Raw genomic sequence first — 21,055 nt, 5'->3', positions numbered from 1 at the left:
ACCAACTCAAGAGGCAAGAAGAAACTCTCTTTTTCAACGCTGGGGCAGGTAGAAATCCATCTGTTCATTGCCAGATTCAAATGAATTTTAATGTTTTTCTCTTAGACAGACATTAAAGACAAAATATTAGAGAATCATTGCAACATAACACTACAGAATTGAATAGTTCAAGTATCTTTTGTAGTTGACTTTTTTTTCATACTCAGGAAACCATCTTGCCTAGGATTAGACTGAGGTACAATAAATGCAGATCATTATTCCAATGGATGGGATATCATAGACTTCCAAATCTGTTGTAAGGGAAGTTTCATCTCTTATAATAAAATGTTTCAACAATGGTATGACTACTTTTAAGATAATCAAATATTAAAAATACTTTAAATATACTTTGGAAGTGTCTGGTTTGCATGAGTCCAGTGGTGACCTGCATTTCCTCTGTTCCATCCTACATGAGGCTCAAGATGGTGTTTTCTGTGTGATATTTTTCCCTTTAAAAAGTGTCTTAAATATAATAAAAATATTATTCTTTGTAAGACGTGATTGAATCTGTTTCCAGTTACAACTGAGTTTTTTCTTTAACATGAAACCAGGGGAATAGGATTACAGCTCTAAATTATGCAGCCAAACAATATACAACATTTTGCACATGTAAGTAGTTTAGTGGACTCTAAATTACCTTTGATTGTCCAACTTAAAATACAAAGTTCATCTGGAATGTATGCAGATGTGATATATTTTTTGCAAAAGTACAATAAAATTAATAAATGTTAAACCTTTTTGGACCCTTTCCCCTGGTACCAACTGTTGAAATTGGCAGTGGATCATTTTTCCTCTCCATATCTACCAAGTTGTATATTGTTTTCTGACAATTCAGCACATCCTCATCTGTCAGAGCTTCTTTCACAATAACACTGGCTAATGGCACTACCTTCAAGACAAAACAAAACAGAACAAAATCTGCATTTAGTTGGTGGGTGGGGATTTAGAAGTATATTTGAGCTTGACATTAAAATACAAAAATCCTTTAATCTATATTTTGAAGTGTCCCCAGCATGCATTACTATATGAAGTCTCCCCCTTAACCCAACAGCTTTGCATCCAACTCAATTCTATGCAATGGGAGACATTTGGATACAGAGTTATAGTTGTAAAATATACACAAAGTACTTAATCAAAAGTGAAAGCCAAAACCTTATTCTAACTGATTTTGTTTTTGTTGATTTTTCTATACTGTGCTATCAGCTATGCAGTTTTTACTAATATTAACTCTTCTCTAAGTACAGTTTTAAAAACTTACTACAGAACAGAACAGAACAGAAAAGTTACAAATCCATGATCACTTACAGCTTGCATGTTGAAGATGGTGGTTTGCGAAATAATCATAGGCCAGTAACGAGTATGTTTCTCTAATTGATCTTTTGCTCGTTCCAAAGGAATCTCAAGACTTCCATCGATCTTATATCTGGGGTCTAGAAAAGGAGTTAATCTGTTTTCCCTCATAAATTCACCAAAATCCTAATGATAACCAAACAAGATAAAATTAGGAACTTCTCTAATAAAGTAACTTTCATTGAATGGGTCAAAACATCATTACCTCCATTATGAATAATGCAGAAAGGAAAAGGAATATAGCCCTAAAAACTATAGGTCTGTGTTCAATATTCTTATTAGCAATTCTACTTTGAATTCATATAGAAAGCATTTAAGGAAGAGGTTTGTCAAATCTTAACTTCATGAAACCTTAACTTCAAAAAACTGTAGGACATGGGAACAAATGCTCTGCTTTGGATTGGTAATAACGAATTACATATGTTAAAGTTTTATTCTGTTTGTTTACAGTCCACTTTTTGCTAATGTGCACTGAATGCAGAAGATATCAAGTTAAAAAGAGTAAAATGAGTTTCTTTAGAGTGCCCTCTCCACACCTGAGTCTATACGCTCCAGCTCTTTTTTATCTGTTCAATCCAGCTATTCTCAAAGACCCTCATTATGACAATTATCCTTCTTATAGAGGGCTGGGTGCAGGGCTATATGGATCCAGTCCACTTCAAACCTTTGTTGGGATAAACAGTGTTTAAAAAGAGTCATCAATGAGAGTATTTCAGAAAGTTCATATTGCCTACAGCATGCAAGCACAGATATGGGATAGCGACAGAAAGTTTCTATGAAGTGGTCATGTGTGTGTGTTAATAAATGCTGACTATCAATAATAGAATGAAGAAATAGTTGATCTAGGTGTGCTCTCTTTTTTTAAATAAGTGACCTACAATTTCTTACGGTACAGAATGTCCGTTTCAACCCACTTCACTCCTCACCCCTGAATTCTAATGAATTGTTGAGCAAAACTAAAAATATAAAATAGTAGTATCTTACTGTAATCCTGTAGTCTGTGACTCTCCCACCACATCCTTCGCTAATTGAAGGGGGATCTTCTAGAATTGATCGAGAACTGCTCAATACGTGCAGGAAAATCTCTCCACCATGGCTACTAAGCATGTGGCTAATTACTTTAGAACCAGACTTGCGTGGTTGTTCCAACAAAACAGAACGACCTATTAAAATTGAGATCAGTTTGATTAGCTACTGAGTACAGCAATTTACATCTAAAGGTATTCTACAGGTTTATATTTAACCACCCAGCCACTCAACCCCCAGCAGTGTTAATCTAATATAGGTCTCTTACTAAACTCAAATTAGAAGATCTACAATTGTTTCCTATAGAACTTTAATTCCTGTCTTCAGATAGGCTATTATGGAACACAGCACTCTTGCATTATATAGAAAGGGCCCAAACTATGTACTTTATTTGTTACCTTTTGATCATTCAGAAAATACAGCTCTTATGGAGATAAATGTTTGTAAAAAGTAATGAAAGTCTTATACTGTATTTGGATCATTATTTTCAATAGTTTACAATATACCTTTGTCAACCAAACAGTGACCCAAACACATAACTTGTTCTCACTGAAGACTAAGGACATGGTAAATATACAGTTTAAAAAACCTATCTGGTATATTATTTGAGCACTAGGGTATCAAATTTCTTTGTTTCAAGGGACACTTTCATGTTCACAAAAGTAAAAAATGGCTTATTTTCTTGAAATTAAGCATATGCATGAGAAACTCTACTAAATATATTCTTTTGAGGGTGAAGGTTATGGTAACAGTTGAATGATAAACTGACTAACCAAATCCTTGGTTGACCTCAATGCTAATTAGTATGTCAGTTTCAAGCAGGCAAAATGCCCTCCTAGTATATGAAAATAAATGTAGGTGGTCATATGATTACATAATTGATTCAACTGTGGGTGGTAAAGATAGTAGTCACCAATACTTGATTCTGCCCTGATTGCTGACAGCTGCCTATCTTCTGTATATGTGACAGAATATATCATTGCTACCTTAGCTCAAAACTGGATTACACTTAAAATGAAAGTTAGCAAGTTTACAGAGTTGAATAGCAGGGAAGGTATTTTTAATCTCGTGAATGAGAGACAGTGAGGGAAAGAGAAACACATTGAGAAGTTCCTATTCTGTTATGAATCTCTGCTGCATGTTTCAGAGAAACTTGCAAATGCTTGGCAATATAGAACAATTTCCACTTAACTTATAAGAGCAAGAAAACCTATTTTCCAGTTTTCTGATGGAAGAACCCTTAGTTATCACATTTCTATTTGGAAAGAATACTCAACACTATTAAGCATTGTGATCAAACATATTATTATCAGCTATACTGTAATTCAAGAACAGATGTAATATTAAAATAAATGTATATTACTAAACACAGAACCTATGTTGAGATTCAGAAAAAAAAAAACATCAGGATTCCTCTCTTTCCCATCTCTTCTCCCCTCTTCTAGATTTAGAGTCAAATTGTAATTTTTATTCCATTTGCATTCAAATATAGTTATCAGTCTAGATGCTTGTTGGACTATCTTGCTTCTGTATTACTGTCCTTTACACAGATTAGGGGTTAATATGACATTGGTAATAATGTGAATATCTAACTTTTTAACATTTTGTACAATGCGGATATACTGACACACTTTTAAAAATGGATTTTCAACATTAATTTTTAAAATATGTTTAATCAAGAAAACAGTTTACCATTGAGAAGAAAGTTTGTAAGACAGGAGGAAGGTCGGCTATTTACATCAACAGGTGAGATTCTGTATGCTCCAGTGCAATAATGCAATTCTGAAAAATAAAATGCAAAAAGGTTTTTAGCTTAGTTCCAAAGATAGAAAAGAACACACTACACAGAGGGCGTGAAGCTACTCTCTTACAAAATGCCTAAATTCTTTCCTGGGTGCTGGCTGGTGAGTCTTGCTCACATGCTTGGGGTTTAACTGATCACCATATTTGGGGTCGGGAAGGAATTTTCCTCCCGGGCAGATTGGCAGAGGCCCTGGAGGTTTTTTGCCTTCCTCTGCAGCATGGGGCACGGGTCACTTGCTGGAGGATTCTCTGCAGCTTGAGGTCTTCAAACCACAATTTGAGGACTTCAGTAACTCAGACATAGGTTAGGGGGTTGTTATTGAAGTGGATGGGTGAGATTCTGTGGCCTGCATTGTGCAGGAGGTCAGACCAGATGATCATAATGGTCCCTTCTGACCTTAAAGTCTATAAATTAGTTGAAAAGATTTGTTTGTGAAATTTCTTTGAGAGAGGGAGGGAAGAAAAAAGCTGCAGAGCAATGTTACTAGAGAATTATAATAATTTACAAACTGCTGATGCAAACCACAGAAAACTAATAGAGGGGAAAATACACTATCTGACTAGGAAATTACGGAACACTTTTAATTAGCGAACAAGCAGTTTGCTTGGAAGAGAGAGAAAAATCCTGGTTTCCCCTCTCTCCTACATAAATAAGTCAGTGATTAGCCAGCAGCAGGAGCATTCAGTCTGACAAGATACTAACTATACGCATACAGTGGCCAAATCACAGCAGTAGATGTTGCAGCCTGTTTGGAGGCCTGTTGGCTGTAAAGTAGAGCTATGGCAAGAGACACTGGGTATAGGAAACAAAAAGGAGAGGAACAGTAGTGCAATCACCAGGGAATAATATTTCTGATGTTTGGATGCCGTTGGGGGGGGGGGAACCTAGCGCAGGACAGAAGGTGTTTCACAAACATTTACAGAAAAACACAGTACCTACCAACACTGTTTGTTCGTGGCGTGCACCATTTTAATGTTACAGTTTCTTTAAATGTACCCTCCTTGCTATTGCCACCTATATGATTATCACCTGCAACATCAAGTTAGAGAAAATGTACCATAATAAATTAGTCAGTAGTCTTTGGTTCATTACATTATAGAATTCAAAAATCAAGCAATTATAACCTTATATAAATATATGATGGCACTGCACAAACCCTCCTATTATTTGAATGAGAGGGTTTAACACACAAAATGTCTTATCTGGAATCTGAACCTGATTTTGGAAAGAGAACATGATGATTTTTTAAAAAGTAAATATTCAAAACAAGTTTCAAAACATCCCCTAACCCAGAATTTTTCAGAAGTAACATTTACAATTGTAAACTTTGCAGTACAGACAAACTTGGGTGTAAGAAACCATGCATGCAAAATACATAGGTGTTCAAGTAGGCACGTTCAACATAACGGCTACATTGAGGCTCCTGAAAAGGTGTTCCTCTAAGTCTCATTTTATTATTTAAAGCAAAAATATATTTACAATACTTTTATAGCTGTAACAGGACAAGAAGTTTATTTTTAAAATGTCCAAGACATTCAAAGGATGGATAATGGCCTTCCGTGCAAAAATTCTGCACCTCCTTTGTTTTGAACTGAGCAGTTATAATTAAAATTTTATTTTAAACAGCACATCCCAAAAATCGTACCTGAAAATATATCTCAAGAACACATTTGACAAGTTGTATTGCTTTCTTCCCTTTTGCAAAAAAACAGTAGGTATTGTTCTCAATCTCTTTATCCTTTCTTGTCCAATGTGAACACCTCTCATCATGTAGTTCTGGCCACGTGTATTAAGATACATTGCTAAAACACTTCCTCACAACCATCTTATTTACAGCTGGTCTGACAGGAAGCAGTGAATTACAGGAAGGCAATAAAATACATAGACATACCATAATACTTCCAAGACAATGCGGTAGATTCTTGCTAATTAGTGCTTTGCAAATCTGAACTTCCAATAATCTGCACACACTAAGGAAAGGTAAGACTTACATGAACTTTCAAATCACTGGTGTTGCCACTTACAAAATATACTTCAAAATATTACACTCTAGAGCAGGGGTCGGCAACCTTTCAGAAGCGGTGTGCCAGATCTTAATTTATGCACTCTAATTTAAGGTTTCGCGTGCCAGTAATACATTTTAACATTTTTTGAAGGTCTCTTTCTATAAGTCTATAATATATAACTAAACTATTGTTGTATGTAAAGTAAATAAGGTTTTTAAAATGTTTAAGAAGCTTCATTTAAAATTAAATTAAAATGCAGACCCCTTCCGGACTGGTGGCCAGGACCTGGGCAGTGTGAGTGCCACTGAAAATCATCTCACATGCCGCCTTTGGCACACATGCCATAGCTTGCCTACCCCTGCTCCAGACCAATAACTCATGGCTGAACTAGATGCAAGAGTCAATGGGTATATATTGGGTTATGCAGGAGGTCAGAATAAGTGATAAACACAGTCCATTCCGATTATGAAATCACAGAAAAGTACTAATGGGTCTTGCATGATCTATCCTTTACTTCTACAAGTAGTCTTTACCCACAAAAAAAAAAAAATTACACTCAAGTCAACCCTGCAGGTTGTTGTTAAGGATAAGATAATGGCAATACTTTTAGATACTCAAATAGAGATCTTCTAAAGAACGTCAGTCAGATCTATTTAATCTCAAATGTGCAGCAGCCACAATGCCTTAAGAAAAAAAAAAGTCTTGTTCAAATTACCACTTTCCTGGTCAGAGTTAATGTTTTTAAAATTGGAAATGCGGCCTAGTCTGCTCTTTCCTGTCCAATATATTCCCGTAGACGAGCTTGAAAAATTCATTTTGCTTCATAAACTTGTCCAAGTAAACTTTCCCAGGTGAGTGTCAATTGACTTCTACAGAGTCTAGGCTTCTGTTTATAGCTGCAAAGAGAACATTTTAAATCTGGCCAGGAAATAAACACTGTTGTCCTGCTTTTCTACAGACAGACTCCATCTGTGATACCTCTCACAGCTTTCTCAAACTGCAGCAGACTGAAAACTTAACAGTACTAGTAGTGTGGTGGGGCAGTTGCCCCACACAGGGAGAAGAAGGCATTAAAAGCAGCACCAGGGAGGCTGCGCAGAACCCACACATCAGGAAAGGGCTTATTGAGCTCATGGATGGGGGAAGGCTGGCTGGAGCAGCCAATCAGTGCCAGCGAGAGTTGTATATAAAGGGCTGTTCAGCCAAGCAGAGGGGAGTCTCTCCCTGGAAGGCAAGGGAGGAGGACTGGCTGAAGAAACACCATAGATAGAGCAGTGCTGGGCAGGAGCAGCAGAGTGTGAGGGTGAGCTGCTGGATGACTGCTGCCAGGCTGGGGCCTTGCAATAAGGGCTGAGAGCGGGCTAGGGCTACAGGGGAAGCGGCCCAGGGAAAATAGGCAGCAAATTGCAGGAGGGCAGTAGATTGCTGCTGGCTATTGGGTCCCTGGTTTGGGACCCAGATGAGCAGGCCTGCCTGGGTTCCCTCCACTTGTACCCCACTTACCAGTGAGGAGGTGGCCGATATCCAGACTGCAGTTTGCTCCTGAGGCGAGGGGCTGGACCTTGGACTGCAGTTGGCTGCTGAGGCAAGTGGTGGGACTAAGGACTGCCAGTCCTCTTGAAGGGGGGAAGATACTGGTGTGGAGGCACAGCTGGAGGACCATGCGCAGAAGAGGATGCTGCGGTCCAGGGAGCGACGCGCGTCCAAAGAGTGGAGACAGTAGGGACAGCAGGTGTTACCCCACTAAGGTGAAGGCAGACCATGGAAGAGTCAAGAGCTAATTCCCAGGATGGCCAGCAGGAAGCACCGCGGTGGTAAGTCCTGCCCCCTTACAAGCACTATCACTAAATAAATTCAGAACCCTGGATCAGTTTCACTGTCCTGCTGGTTGGGAAGAGAGCAGTGTAGGGAAGTACCTTGTTCATCTTTGCAAAAACGCTTTCAGATGAGAATGATCCTTCCAGGAGCCAAAGGCTTACTGAGGGAATTTCAAATTTTTCAGACACCTGACATCTCCCAGCCACAGGATGATATAAAAGATGGAGTCCCAAGGAAGTTTCAAAGACAGTACGCCATTAGAAAACCCTGCACTCCCACCTTTCTTAGTACCCGGGAGGGGAGGGGGCCAAAGGGTGTAGGCCTCCATATATATAGATTTACACAGAGAAACAAGAAAAACTCCACATTTTACTGAACGGACTGCGGATGAAAAGAAAGGGGGTGGGGGGAGAAAAGAGGATGCAGAAGCAATTTTATTATTCATTTAAGTTCAGAAGACAAGAAAATATATGTCCAGATCAGTATAAATGCATTATTGTTAAAGATACAATTCTGTCACGGATGTCATGGATTCTGTGACTTTCTAGGACTTCTGGGCCTGAGCAGCAGCCGGCCCTAGGGCTGTCCAAGCAGCGGCTGGGGGTTGGATCAGCCCCCCTGAGGCTGCAGCAGCAGCAGGCTGGAGCAGCTGCAAGCCCTGGCAGTGCTTTATTTGTCCATCCCCCCGCCCCAGGGTTTTTAGTAAAAGTAAGGGACAAGTTGCATGCGTCCATGAATTTTTGTTTATTGCCCACAAGTTGTCCCTGACTTTTACTAGATACCTGTGATAGAATCTTAACCTTAATTATCGTACATCCCATCATCTCTCTCTTCCCTCGCTGCTTCAATTAAAGACAAAACTCAATAACATTTTTGATTACACATCAAAATCTTTGACAGAATAATTGTAAAAGACAATTAGGTAATTTCTCCCTCATAGTAACCCAAGGTAATTCAATCTGTTTCTAAAACACCAACACACCTCATTAAAACCCGCCACCCACTTACCCCCAGGTCAGATGGTTCTAAATGAAAAGGGTGGGATATCTGCTTCATATCTTTCAATATTTTAAAGGTGGAAGTTTGTATCTGCTCAAAGTGAGTAAAATCTTTTAGTTAAAGCCAATTTTGGCCTTTCAGTATTTGTACACTAAATTAGAGCTCTGACAGCCAAAGCCTGTTTCTAGACCACAATTATTCTACATGGCAAAGCTGTTCAAACTAAATGTATTTCTAAATTGCACTCGAGTTGGGTTGAACTTTATCAGAGGATAGTAAGAGATGAAACCAAAAGCTAAAGATCATACTGGAAGAGAAAAAGCTGTGGGAGAATAAGGTTCAATTCTCAAATAATCTCTGTCAATTTTAAGAGGAAAGAATTACTGTTCAGCCTAATATACTGCACTTGTCAGTTGTCAGTATTCTACAGGAAATTTAATCTAGCATACCCAGATGCACATCAAAAAGGATGATAACTTTCATATGCACATTTGATTGTCTCAAATTTTTGGAAACAAGTCTGTGTGTCTGTCAGTGAAGTAATTGGTTGCCATATTTATTTAGACACTGACATGCAGCTACCTGGATAGAGAATACTCCTTATAACATCAAAGAATGTTACACGATCATCTTGCTCAAAAACTCCTGGAATTTAGTTTAAGCATCTGGTCTCTTAACTCATGAACCGGCATTCTTACATCCAAGTGACAAATTGAAATGCATCTGGTTCCATCAAACACACATTCTGAATGCATGTCTAATCTAGTTTGATGTTTATGTGTTATTCTTTCCTTCATTATGTCTCCTCTTTTTAAAAATAATCAGTTAAATTGAATATTCCAAGACCAATTCCTTTTACATTACATCTCAAATTGTTGTAAAGAAAATTAAAGTTTCAATTAAATCTGCTATAATTAGTTAAATCTTGTCCTTGCTGAAGAAGCTTAAAGTTTGCACCAATTTAAAGCCCAGATCCTGAGCTTTTGAATGATCTTAAAATAGTTTTTATAAGTGTTCTACTAGACATTTTTAATTCTTAGAATACTCCACCACTTTTTTTACATTTTTCCCTACTTACCACTTTTGAGAAAGTCTACATGTGCATCTTTGTGATGAAGAAGCTCCACATCATAATTGGCAGATGTGTTAGCATGTTGTTCTTCCTTTAAATAAAAAGAAAATTCAAAAAGAATCTGGTTTTTTTTTTAAAAAAAAGATTGTTTGTTGTTTTTATAAATGGTGAATGATATTCTACATTTTACCTTTCAGTAGAAAATAAAATTCCAAGTGAATCAGACAAAAGGGGTTGCAACGTTGAAGAAACTGTTTGCTTTCTGATCTATTTAAAGATGCAATAACCAGCTTTTTCTTTAAATCTATGATATTCCTATTTATATAAATGCGATAAATGTGCACAATGCCTAACACACAGATAAAAGGACACTGACATAAATTCTAGTTTTTTCCCCTTCTTCTCTATATAAAGCTTAAAGATGTAATATAAGAAAGATACATAGTAGCATCTTACACCCAGAGCTACAAGAAACAGATTGGGAAACTTGTAATTTCTTAACCTGCACTCAGTAATTCTAACTACTAGAGTCTGTTGGCAGAGTCCCCTTTTTTTTTTAAATCTTCTGAGAATTTCTTTTTAACCTGAACTAACGAATGAAACCACTTACAGTAGCAGTTTATCATGTTCCTGTGGTTAAGAACTAGAAGCTATTCAATAGTTCTAACTGCAGGCATGAAGTTAAAGACTGGATGTTTGTTAAAAGAAGGACACAGCATCTTTAAACAGCTGCATTAGCAAACACCATATATAGCAAATTAGCAAAAACAGAACAGTAATCTTGGGGAATTTATTTTGAGTAAATAGTACACAGGGGACCCAACATACTCTATTCCTAAAAAAGACAAAGGTAGGAGGAAGAGGCATACCAGCAGCACACAGGGCAGTAAGTTACAAACAAGGTATTTGTGAAACTAAAAGAAAAAAATATATCACATTTACACTATGATCCATGTTAAAGCTGAAAGTTGTCAAAACAAACTGAAGTATCAGTTTACTTTATTTAACACACACAATCCATACACTACTATCATTTATTCATTTTAAAGAAATCAGCACTGGGTAATAACATTTTTCCTTTTGTGCATTCTTTAGTTTTGCTAATAAACTTCCCCTTCTTTCAATATTGGTGCTCTTGGTCTGACAGTAAAATGTAATTGAAGCTGGGGTGTTCCTACTTACTAAAAGCCAATTAGAATTTTTAATTACATTGACTGTACTCCCAGTGGCAATGAAGATTAATTAAAAAGAAAAATAAATGAGAAGTAGGGATGTATGTAGCTTCTGGGGTGAGGGGAGGAGGGAGTCGTTTAATATCTTCCATTACTAGAGGCAAACGTAATTTTCCCCTCCCCCTCTTGGTTAAGCAGCTCAACATCAGTTGAAAAACCCTTATCCTTTGGTCAGAAAGTATTAGTTACAAACACCTTTATGGTTGGGTGGGCATGAAAATGACACAGAGGAAAAAAGACTCACTAAACCACTAAAATGCACAAAGGTCAAGAATATCTAATGAACACAATTGTAAGAGACAAAAGAATCACAGACAAAGTAATTTGAATAAACAAGATTATATTTATATAAAATAATATGAAGTGGACTGAAATAACACTTGTATTGCTGAATCGAATTGTTGACATAGCAATACAGCATTTTGTTCTGTGATCCTTCCTTTTTTTCCTTCTTAAAATGTACTAACCTGGTCACAGACATTGAATGTGGGCTAATAAAAAACAGAAAATATGATATGGAGAGAAAAACAATGTAAAAATTCAATTAAAATAAATATTAAAATTTCAAAACAATTTAAAATAAGTGATTCAGCTACTTATCATAAAGCTATAGATACAATCTTACCTTCATAGGGATATTGGTTATTGTGGTTGAAGCCAGATCGAAGTGCTGCTGTACTAAAACGTTCAGTTTTGTAGCCAGATGCCGTCCAGCACGGACACTATGTACTTCACTGGTTAAGACTGGAGAAAGCTTTAAAAAGACATAGAATGTACAGCATCAGTGTTTTCAATCATCAAAATTTTAAGCTTGGTGACTTGCATCACCATGTTCAACAGAAATTGTGACATATGGTTCCTTAGAAGAAAAAAGTCATCCTAGGTGCAGTGATGTTATACAGATCACTTTGGGTCTGTTAGTCGTCATAACTTCGTCAAACACGCTGAACACCAGAGAGTTGTTAAACTGTGACCCTTCCTGCCAACAAGAGGCCACCTTAGTACATTGAGATTAGAATCCAAGAACTCCTAGATCCTAATCTCAGCTCTGCCACTGATCTGTCATAGGGCGTGACATAAGTCTGTCTCCCTTTCCCAATCTGTAAAGTGGGGACAGTAGTCTTTTATCCATCTACTTCATGTGTATGTTTCATATACACTTATATAACATTCTGAAGAGATAAAGAGCTAAATGTCATGAGCTGATATAATGAGCTGCAAGGAAGTCCTGTCTAAATTTCCTTGGGCAGAGGACTGTGTTATAGAGGGGAACCTCAGAATATTGTGAAGGAGTAAGAGTACTCTCTGCTTCTCATGCCCATTGCATAAATATTTAATATTCTATACAAGGGCTCTGTGAAGTTTATAAAGCATTTGGAGGTTCTGTGGCAGGAAAAGTATAATATTTATTTTTACTCCTAGAATGAGATATAGAGTTGGATTTATTTAATATTCAGAATGACAGTTTAAAAAATAAATTTGCAGATTTTTTTCACATTTTCAATTAACTCATTAGTTTCACTTTCATCTGGTCATTTTAAAGGGACACAGTCAAACTAGAAAGCTTTCTTTAAAATAAATATATTTTCATTCCTTTACATCTGTTACAGCCAACACCTTATGATAATTAAAACAGAGCAGGACTGAAGAACAGCAGAGCACAGTGGCACATACCACTTGGTACATGCATGGTTTTTGACTTACAATCACTATAAATACACAGATTGCCCAATAACATGCACTTGTAAATAAGCAATGAAAATATCAGTGTACAGAATGATTTTAACTCAACATGTCGATATTATTTATAAAATACAATTTCTTCTTTTAGGACATTTATTTTATTGGTATGTGGATAAATACTATAGGATTTTATCTACTCCTGAGACACCACAAGCAAACGTGCAAAATCACCCCTTTGGAAGCAGATATTCTTTCCACTGACATTTAAATAGAAAGACACAAACAAGTCAATCTGCCAAGTTTAAAATAACATATTGTGAAATACAGTTAGGGCTTGGCTACACTCAAAACGTCAAAGCGCTGCTGCGGGACTGCTGCCGCGGCAGCGCTTTGAAGTGTGAGTGTGGTCGCAGCGCCAGCGCTGGGAGAGAGCTCTCCCAGCACTGCATGTACTCCACCTCCCCATGGGGATTAGCTTGCAGCACTGGGAGCCGTGCTCCTAGCGCTGTGGCACTGTTTACACTGGCACTTTACAGCGCTGTATCTTGCAGTGCTCAGGGGGGTGTTTTTTTCACACCCCTGAATGAGAAGCTTGCAGCGCTGTAAAGAGCCAGTGTAGCCAAGGCCTTAGTCAAAGTACTGACAGGTTGGTTAGAATAATATATATGTAACATTTAACAATATTCATGCTCTGGTAGGCTATCAAGCTCAGCAGCAACAGAAATTTGTATGGGGAAGAAGAGGTTCCTGGTGGCCAGCAAAGTGTTCTTCCATGGATACAGGAAGTCCCAGTGAAGTAAATCTCTCATGTAGGCCTTGTTTTTTCATTGTACTATAATCTCCTTCCCACAAATTAAAACTAACTGTTTTCCTTTCAAGAGGTCACTAAACAGCTCAATCTGCAAAAACTATAAGATGAATAGCTTTACTGCAAAGTCAATAGGTAGCAAAAAAACTCAAGCAGGCTGACAAGAGATACCATAACTGCATGCCAATTGCAAAATGAGGGGAAAATAGTTATCAGAAACAGACACTGAAAATGTCAACAACATTTCTATGATGTCAGCTTCTTCAGAAACTGTCACAGATGCCTCTTCCTTTACTGATAGTTTCCCAGAGATTGGATACTCAAAAAACATTACTGATAAATTTTCCGCATGTATTTGTCTACCTAAGGCCAGGACTACACGACAGACCTATGTAGGTATAACTATGTTGCTCAGAGGTGTGAAAAATCCACATCCCTGAGCAACAGTTATACCAACCTTAACCCTTGCGAAGACAGCACAATGTTGACGGAAAAAGCTCTCCCGTCAACATAGCTATTGCCTCTCAGGAAGCGACAAGAGAGCTCTCTCCTGTTGGTGTAGGAGTGTCTTCAATTAAGCACTACAGCGATTCCTCTGTGACAATGCAGGGTTTTAAGTGTAGATCTGCCCTAAGTTGGTTTGTGACATTCAGTGCAGTAGTACCCTTTTTTTTTTAAAACAATTTAAGCTCCTTACCTCTTTTTTAAGGCGATCTGAAACAAGGCTATCTTCACCAACTGGATACGTGTGGATTAAGACCAATTCACACTTCTGGATCTGCATGAGGCTTAGAAATCAAATGTTCTATTTAGTAGGTCAGCAATGGAGCTATATGCCACATAATTCATGTCAACTCTTTTCCATGCAAGACTAACTTGATTTCCTGAACACTGCACTAGTCAGAAGCACCAAAGACAAATTCTGCTTTTGAGTAAGTTTTGTCAGGGCTTGGTGTTTGTTTATTCCATTTTATAAGCATACAAATCTCCGTCAGTGGAGATTTTTAAGAGCAGACTAGACAAACGCTTGTCAGGGATGCCATGAGTGCAGAGGATTGGACTAGATGACCTCCGAAGACCCTGTTCCAGTCCTACGATTCTATGAATTTATAATTGAAAATATGGTAAGATTTCCAGCTGAGAGTTTTGAGGTGTGAAACAACACTGTACTTCTGTAGCACCTTCCATTTAAGTATCAATGGGTTAGATAGATCCCCAGCTAAAGTAAGTTGTCATAGCTCCACAGAAGTCAATAAACCTATAACAAAATCGATACCAGCTGAGGATCTGCTCCTAAAAAAGTTCTGAAAATATCAATTAATTCCCATTAGGTACAGAAGAAAAAATGGAAATTAATAGCCTGAATGATGCTGAGCACCCTCACCTCCCAATTCCTGGAATTCCACACACAGATATTATCCAACTTGCCTGAAGTTTTCACAAGAAAACATTGGCTGATGGAAAAAGAACCCAATCCTCCATTGTGACATGTTTTAGTCACAAAATCTTTTCACCTTTACATAGCATTTAAATAAAAACCTTATTTCCTGGGACCCATAGTACCATTTTAACATTTATGAAAATGTAAAAATGCAAATGGTGAAATGAAAGTTAGATGTAATGGGGTGGATTATATTAACAACGTTTATTTGTATTGTGAAAATGTCTACAGCCAACCAGGATAAGGCCTCATGTACAATGTAATAAACAGTTCCTGCCCTCAAGAGCTCATAATCTAAATAGACAAGATAGACAGAAGATGGGGAAAAGGGATTTAACATATGTTATGTTAACATAACATTCCTTCCCCCTAGTAATTTTGTTTCTCAAGTTTCAATAGAGATACCAGGCCAAAACAAACAAACAAACAAACAACTATTTGAAAACTAAAAGCAATTTCCAAGCAAAGAAGCTTTTGCAGGCTAAAAGTAACCAGCATGTAAAACTAATTCAGTGCTGCCACCAATATGCATTGCTCAAAGCATTAATCAACAGCAGTATCAGATATTCTTCAGATAAATGATTAGTTACAGAGATGTTTTCCACAGCTGGGCTAAATTATCTTCTTCACTCTTCTCTTTTATACCTCACTGCTTTAAGAGATATCAATCCAAAGAAGTGCAGTCTTGTGCAGGGCTATGGTACAGGAAAACATAATGGCTATAACTCAAGACCTCAAACTACAGGGTTGTGTTTTAGCATCTTCCTCATCTAGTTTCCCCTCTCTGTTAAGTTTATCTTGAGGGGCCATCTGAATGTTCTCAATAAACAGCATCATATAGATCAGTGGTAGGCAACCTGCGGCCCATCAGGGTAATTGGATTACGGGACGCGATGACCCCCCATCTCCCAGTGGCCGTGGTTCTCTTTTCCCGGCTAATGGGAGTGTGGGAAGCAATGGGCCACAGGGACATGCTGGCTGCCGCTTCCCACAGGTCCCATTGGCTGAGAACAGAGAATCATGGCCACTGGGAGCTGTGGGGGGCCGTGCCTGCGGACAGTTAACGTCAGCAATGTGTCTCACGGCTCGTAATCAGATTACCCTAATGGGCTGCATGCGGCCTGTGGGCCAGTTACCCACCACTGATACAGATCAATATTTCATAAAAGGCACATCAAAGTTGGCATATGTGAGATAAGAAAAACTGTGCTTGCAGATTGAATACTCACTGATCTGAATTAGCTGCAAGCTTGTTATGCTCATGAATAGTTTCCTGGACACAGTCTTCAAGCATTCGAACATGGCTGTCACTAAAAGAAGGGGGAAAAAATTACCTTAGAAAAAGAGAAAAAATTAACCCAAATACTTTAATAAATGGCTTATTACTTTTACAGGTCAAGAGGATTTTGAAAAACTTATGTGGCTATATTTGTTTCACTAACATATTGCTCTTACTGCTTTGGCATGTAGATGCAGCACAAATAAGAGCAAATGTCAGTTTAAAAATTCTTCAACAAAAGTATAAATACGTTTTGTTTTGCAACATTTAAAAAAGTCCAAGTATAATTTTTAATTAAATATACACAACCTTATATTTTTTCCTAGATGCTTGTACAACTGAACAAAATTTCAAATCTTGTACACTAAACCCCAATCTGCAACTTTTTATGCATCTGCTCTGCCTGTGAGCAAGGCAGCACAGGATAGGTCAAAGGACTTGTCCTCATTTGAAAATTAATTTGGATTAAAATATGTTGTGAATTTCAAGCACACTAGCTATTCAGTAATGTACAGACACCCTTCCCCGTTCCCTTATTCATGAATAAGAGTACCTTCTTCCAATTTAGCTTAATACACTCTGATGCCTGAATAGCTCCATGTGGAGACAAGCTTTAATTCTGTATCAAAATTATTAACCCTTCATAAACCATTAATCCCAACAGCATTACGCTACTATACTTCTTAGCCCACCAAAACTCTTTAACCAGCTCTCTCCTGGAAACTCTCTACCATTAACGCTCACTTATGTAAAACAAGCAGCTGTTATCTAGAGTGCCTCAGCTGACCTTTCCTGGTGGAATACATTAGGAGAGAACTTGTCTGTAAAATACTGGTAGCCAAAATCTAACTATTAAAGGGATATGTCAAAATAAAAATACTGAACTACATAAAGAAAAAAAAATAAGAATCAGAAGACAAAGGATCCAGCCTACTTATAAAACCATTACTTTCCAATATATATATATAAATAAATAAAAAATTGTATAATCCTGTAAACACCTTTTGGCATTTGTAATGCAGATTATTCTTCCTCTGTTTCCAACACGTTCTGCATTTTCCATTAGTATGGTTCGGGCCTCATGCTGGTATTCTGTGATTTTGCAGAGCGTTTCTACTGCTGCAACCAAACCATGCAGAATGCTGCAGCATTCTGGGTCCGCACGAGGATTAGGTGGTCCAACAGCTGCTAGAGCTGCCATTAACTGGTTAAAAAGAAAAAAAGGTTTTGTTGTGAAGTTATGATCTTCGCTATTACAGTTACTGTTACTAGAAATCATTAATCACAATTTATTCTACATACAAATTAACATTGTCAGGGGGAAAAAAAAAATAGAGCAATATTCAATGGATTTTGAACCATAATCAACTTGCTGGGCTGAATATTTAGCCCTAAACTGACCGCCTCCAGCAGCAGCGCAGAAGTAAGGGTGGCACGATATGGTGCACTGTCACTCTGACTTCTGCATTCCTGTGGAGCTGGGCCCCCAGCCAGCAGCCACCACTTTCCAGCCACACAACTCTAAAAACAGTGCAGAAGTAAAAGTGGCAGTACTGTGATCCCCTCTATGATAGCCTTGCGCTTCCCTCATGGGTTGGGATCCCCATGTTGAGAAATGCTTACTTAAGGGCTTTACATGTTTATATTTTGCTGTCTTTAAATACACATTCATGCTTTGTTACAACACTGTGAAATTCAAGATTTTAAAATGTTACAAGCATGAAATTTATAAAAATGGACAATGAATTTGTTAAGGCCCTAGCTATTAGCCAAGACACAACCCCATGTTCTGAGTATCCCTAAGCCTCCAACTGCCAGAAGCTGGGACTGGACAACCATGGATGGATCACTTGAAATTGCCCTGTTCTGTTCATTCCCTCTGAAGCATCAGACACCGGCCACTGTCAGAACTAGACGGATCACTGGTCAGACCCAGTATGGCTGTTTTGTTCCTAAAGTTGCAAAACCATTTCCATTATCTTCCTTTATTACACACTTCTAGTTTTCTGAAAGCTACTTCTTTTGGGCTGAAAACATAATTTTTATTATTCCACTAATATAATTACGACCAAAAAGAGATCATCTGAATTAAGATTTTTATGCAGGTCTTGACAAGGATATTCCTGATAGTTCTTTCTTACCAAGACTATGATCATTTGCTATTTCTGATGGTAAAATTAGACCTTTGATAGTTTAATTCAGACATTAAAATTAGAGCAGGCCAGGAAACAGGAAATTTTTTGGCCCAAACTGGGACAAAAAATTGAAAAACTCAATTTTTCATGGAACTGGGAGTTTGTTTTATTTTGCTTTGGAAACCAAAATGTTCATCTCAAGGGGAACATTTTGGCGATTCCAAAATGAAATATGATCCCCTAGGTCCCAGGCTCCCTGGAAGCTCTGGGACCTCCACTCTGAAGTAGCCTGCCCAGCAGGCAACCTAGAAGCCCTGGTTCCAGGGCAGCCCACTAGACAGGCGGATTTGAAGTCAGGAAGTCCTTTGAACCCCAGCCTCCCAGAGGAGGCAGGGGATAAGCTTGCAGGAAACCAGCCTGGTTTGCATGTTTACAACCAAATTTTGACAGAATCAACATGTTTCTCTAGATCTATCAAATTATTTTCCAATGAAAAACTGTTCCATCAGAAAATCTCTAACCAGCTCCAGTCAAAATGCAAACGGAGTATGTGATAGTGTCTACTAGGCATTCTCTGCCCCAAAGCTGGAGATGTCAACAACTCCCTTCTCAGACTGGCCTACCTACAAGACTTACTCCTCCAGATGCTTAAAAGGACCAGCGGGAGACACTGACTAATCGGGAGACAGCAGGCCAGTTTAAGGCAGCTTGCCTGCTTCTGCTTGGTGAGACTGGGAAAGAGGAGTTACTTGGTGCTCTCTCAGAACCCCAGGGCCAGGTAAGGGCCTTGCTTTCAAGTGCTGCAAGTAAGTGCTTGCCTTGGCCAGACAAATAAAAATAGACAAATTTTGAATTTGTCAACTCTTTTGAGACTGACCCTGAGCTTATGGCACAGACCTCCCTACTCCAAGGAGGTGACTACAACTTATAGACCAGTGGTTCTCAACCTTTCCAGAGTACTGTACCCCTTGCAGGAATCTGATTTGTCTTATGTACCTCGAGTTTCACCTCACTTAAAAACTACTTGCTTACAAAATCAGACATAAAAATACAAAAAAGTGTCACAGCAACTATTACTGAAAATTTGCTTACATTGTCATTTTTACCATAGAACGATAAAATAAATCAATTGGAATATAAATATTGTACTTTCATTTCAATGTACAGTATATAAAGCCATATAAACAAGTCATTGTCTGTATGACATTTTAGTTTGTACTCACTTCCCTAGTACTTTTTATGTACCCTGTTGTAAAATTAGGCAAATATCTGGATGAGTTGATACCTCTGGAAGACTTCTAAGTACCCCCAAGGGTATATGTACCTCTGGTTGAGAACCACTGTTATAGGCTACGTCTACACTACAGCATAAAATCGAAATTACTAAAACTGGTTTTATAAAACCGATATTATAAAATCGATTTTATGCGTCCACACTAGGGCACATTAATTCGGTGGTGTGCGTCCATGGTCCTAGGCTACCATTGATTTCCGGAGCGGTGCACTCTGGGTAGCTACATTAAAGGAATGAGACCAATAACTTCAATTTCCGTCCACACTAACCCTAAATCGATATAGTAATATCGATTTTAGGGTTACTCCTCTCGTTGGGGAGGAGTACAGAAATCGATTTTAAGAGCCCTTAAAATCGATTTAAAGTGCCTTGTAGTGTGGACGGGTACAGAGTTAAATCGATTTAACGCTGTTTAAATCGATTTAACTGTGTAGTGTGGACCAGGCCATAGACTAATGCAGAGAGTGCTTACAGTACCATCCCTGGCCCTGTAGAGGGTACTACAGAGAAGTCAAACCTGTGATGGAGTACCTTTTAATTTTGTCTTTAAATTACTACCTTTTTTCCCCTCTGTATTCCCACTGTGTTTTAGTGAATCTCTTTAAAAGATTATTTTGGAACTTTTTGCAATAAAGAGAATTTTACAGCTCTTGCCTATTTACCTTTGTTAGTTACATGAGTGTGATTTTAAAGGATGAATAATAAAAGAAACACCAAATAAAAATTCAAGTGAGTCTAAAAGAGGAGCTAGTTTCATCTAGATTTGAAAGAATACACAAATAAAATTAAAATTGACACAAGAAAGCTAAAAGTTGTTGTCTCTATTTAAACCATTATCTTAAGATGAAAAGTTAGGTGAACTGCACACACACACACGCAACCTTATTCTGTGAGACACATACAATCTTGCTAAATCCAGAATTCTCCTTCAAACAAATGAATCAATTTAACACTTTCCAATTATTATTCTCAGACAAAATATACAAGACAAAAAACTAAAACATTGGTATGTCATACCATGATAAAATGCTGCCTACTGAATATATTAAGAAAGCACATTATTTCACTA

General features: G+C 37.9%; 1 protein-coding gene across 10 annotated transcripts in view; it reads right to left on the bottom strand.

Annotated features, from left to right (window-relative positions):
- Window positions 1–21,055, bottom strand: part of INTS13 (integrator complex subunit 13) — a 38,591-nt gene that overhangs the window by 10,267 nt on the left and 7,269 nt on the right. For all 10 annotated transcript variants that reach the window (XM_030540855.1, XM_030540865.1, XM_030540821.1 and 7 more), the window contains 10 exons: window positions 17,559–17,761; window positions 16,508–16,588; window positions 14,535–14,625; window positions 11,972–12,100; window positions 10,121–10,205; window positions 5,159–5,248; window positions 4,108–4,197; window positions 2,374–2,552; window positions 1,345–1,515; window positions 774–928 (listed from right to left, as the gene is read on the bottom strand). In XM_030540855.1, coding sequence (XP_030396715.1) covers window positions 774–928; window positions 1,345–1,515; window positions 2,374–2,552; window positions 4,108–4,197; window positions 5,159–5,248; window positions 10,121–10,205; window positions 11,972–12,100; window positions 14,535–14,625; window positions 16,508–16,588; window positions 17,559–17,761 — 1,274 coding nt within the window. The remainder of the gene's footprint in view (window positions 1–773; window positions 929–1,344; window positions 1,516–2,373; window positions 2,553–4,107; window positions 4,198–5,158; window positions 5,249–10,120; window positions 10,206–11,971; window positions 12,101–14,534; window positions 14,626–16,507; window positions 16,589–17,558; window positions 17,762–21,055) is intronic.

Source organism: Gopherus evgoodei, chromosome 1 (assembly GCF_007399415.2).
Source record: "Gopherus evgoodei ecotype Sinaloan lineage chromosome 1, rGopEvg1_v1.p, whole genome shotgun sequence".
Lineage (NCBI taxonomy): Eukaryota > Metazoa > Chordata > Testudines > Testudinidae > Gopherus > Gopherus evgoodei.
This window is presented reverse-complemented; position numbering and strand designations above follow the sequence as displayed.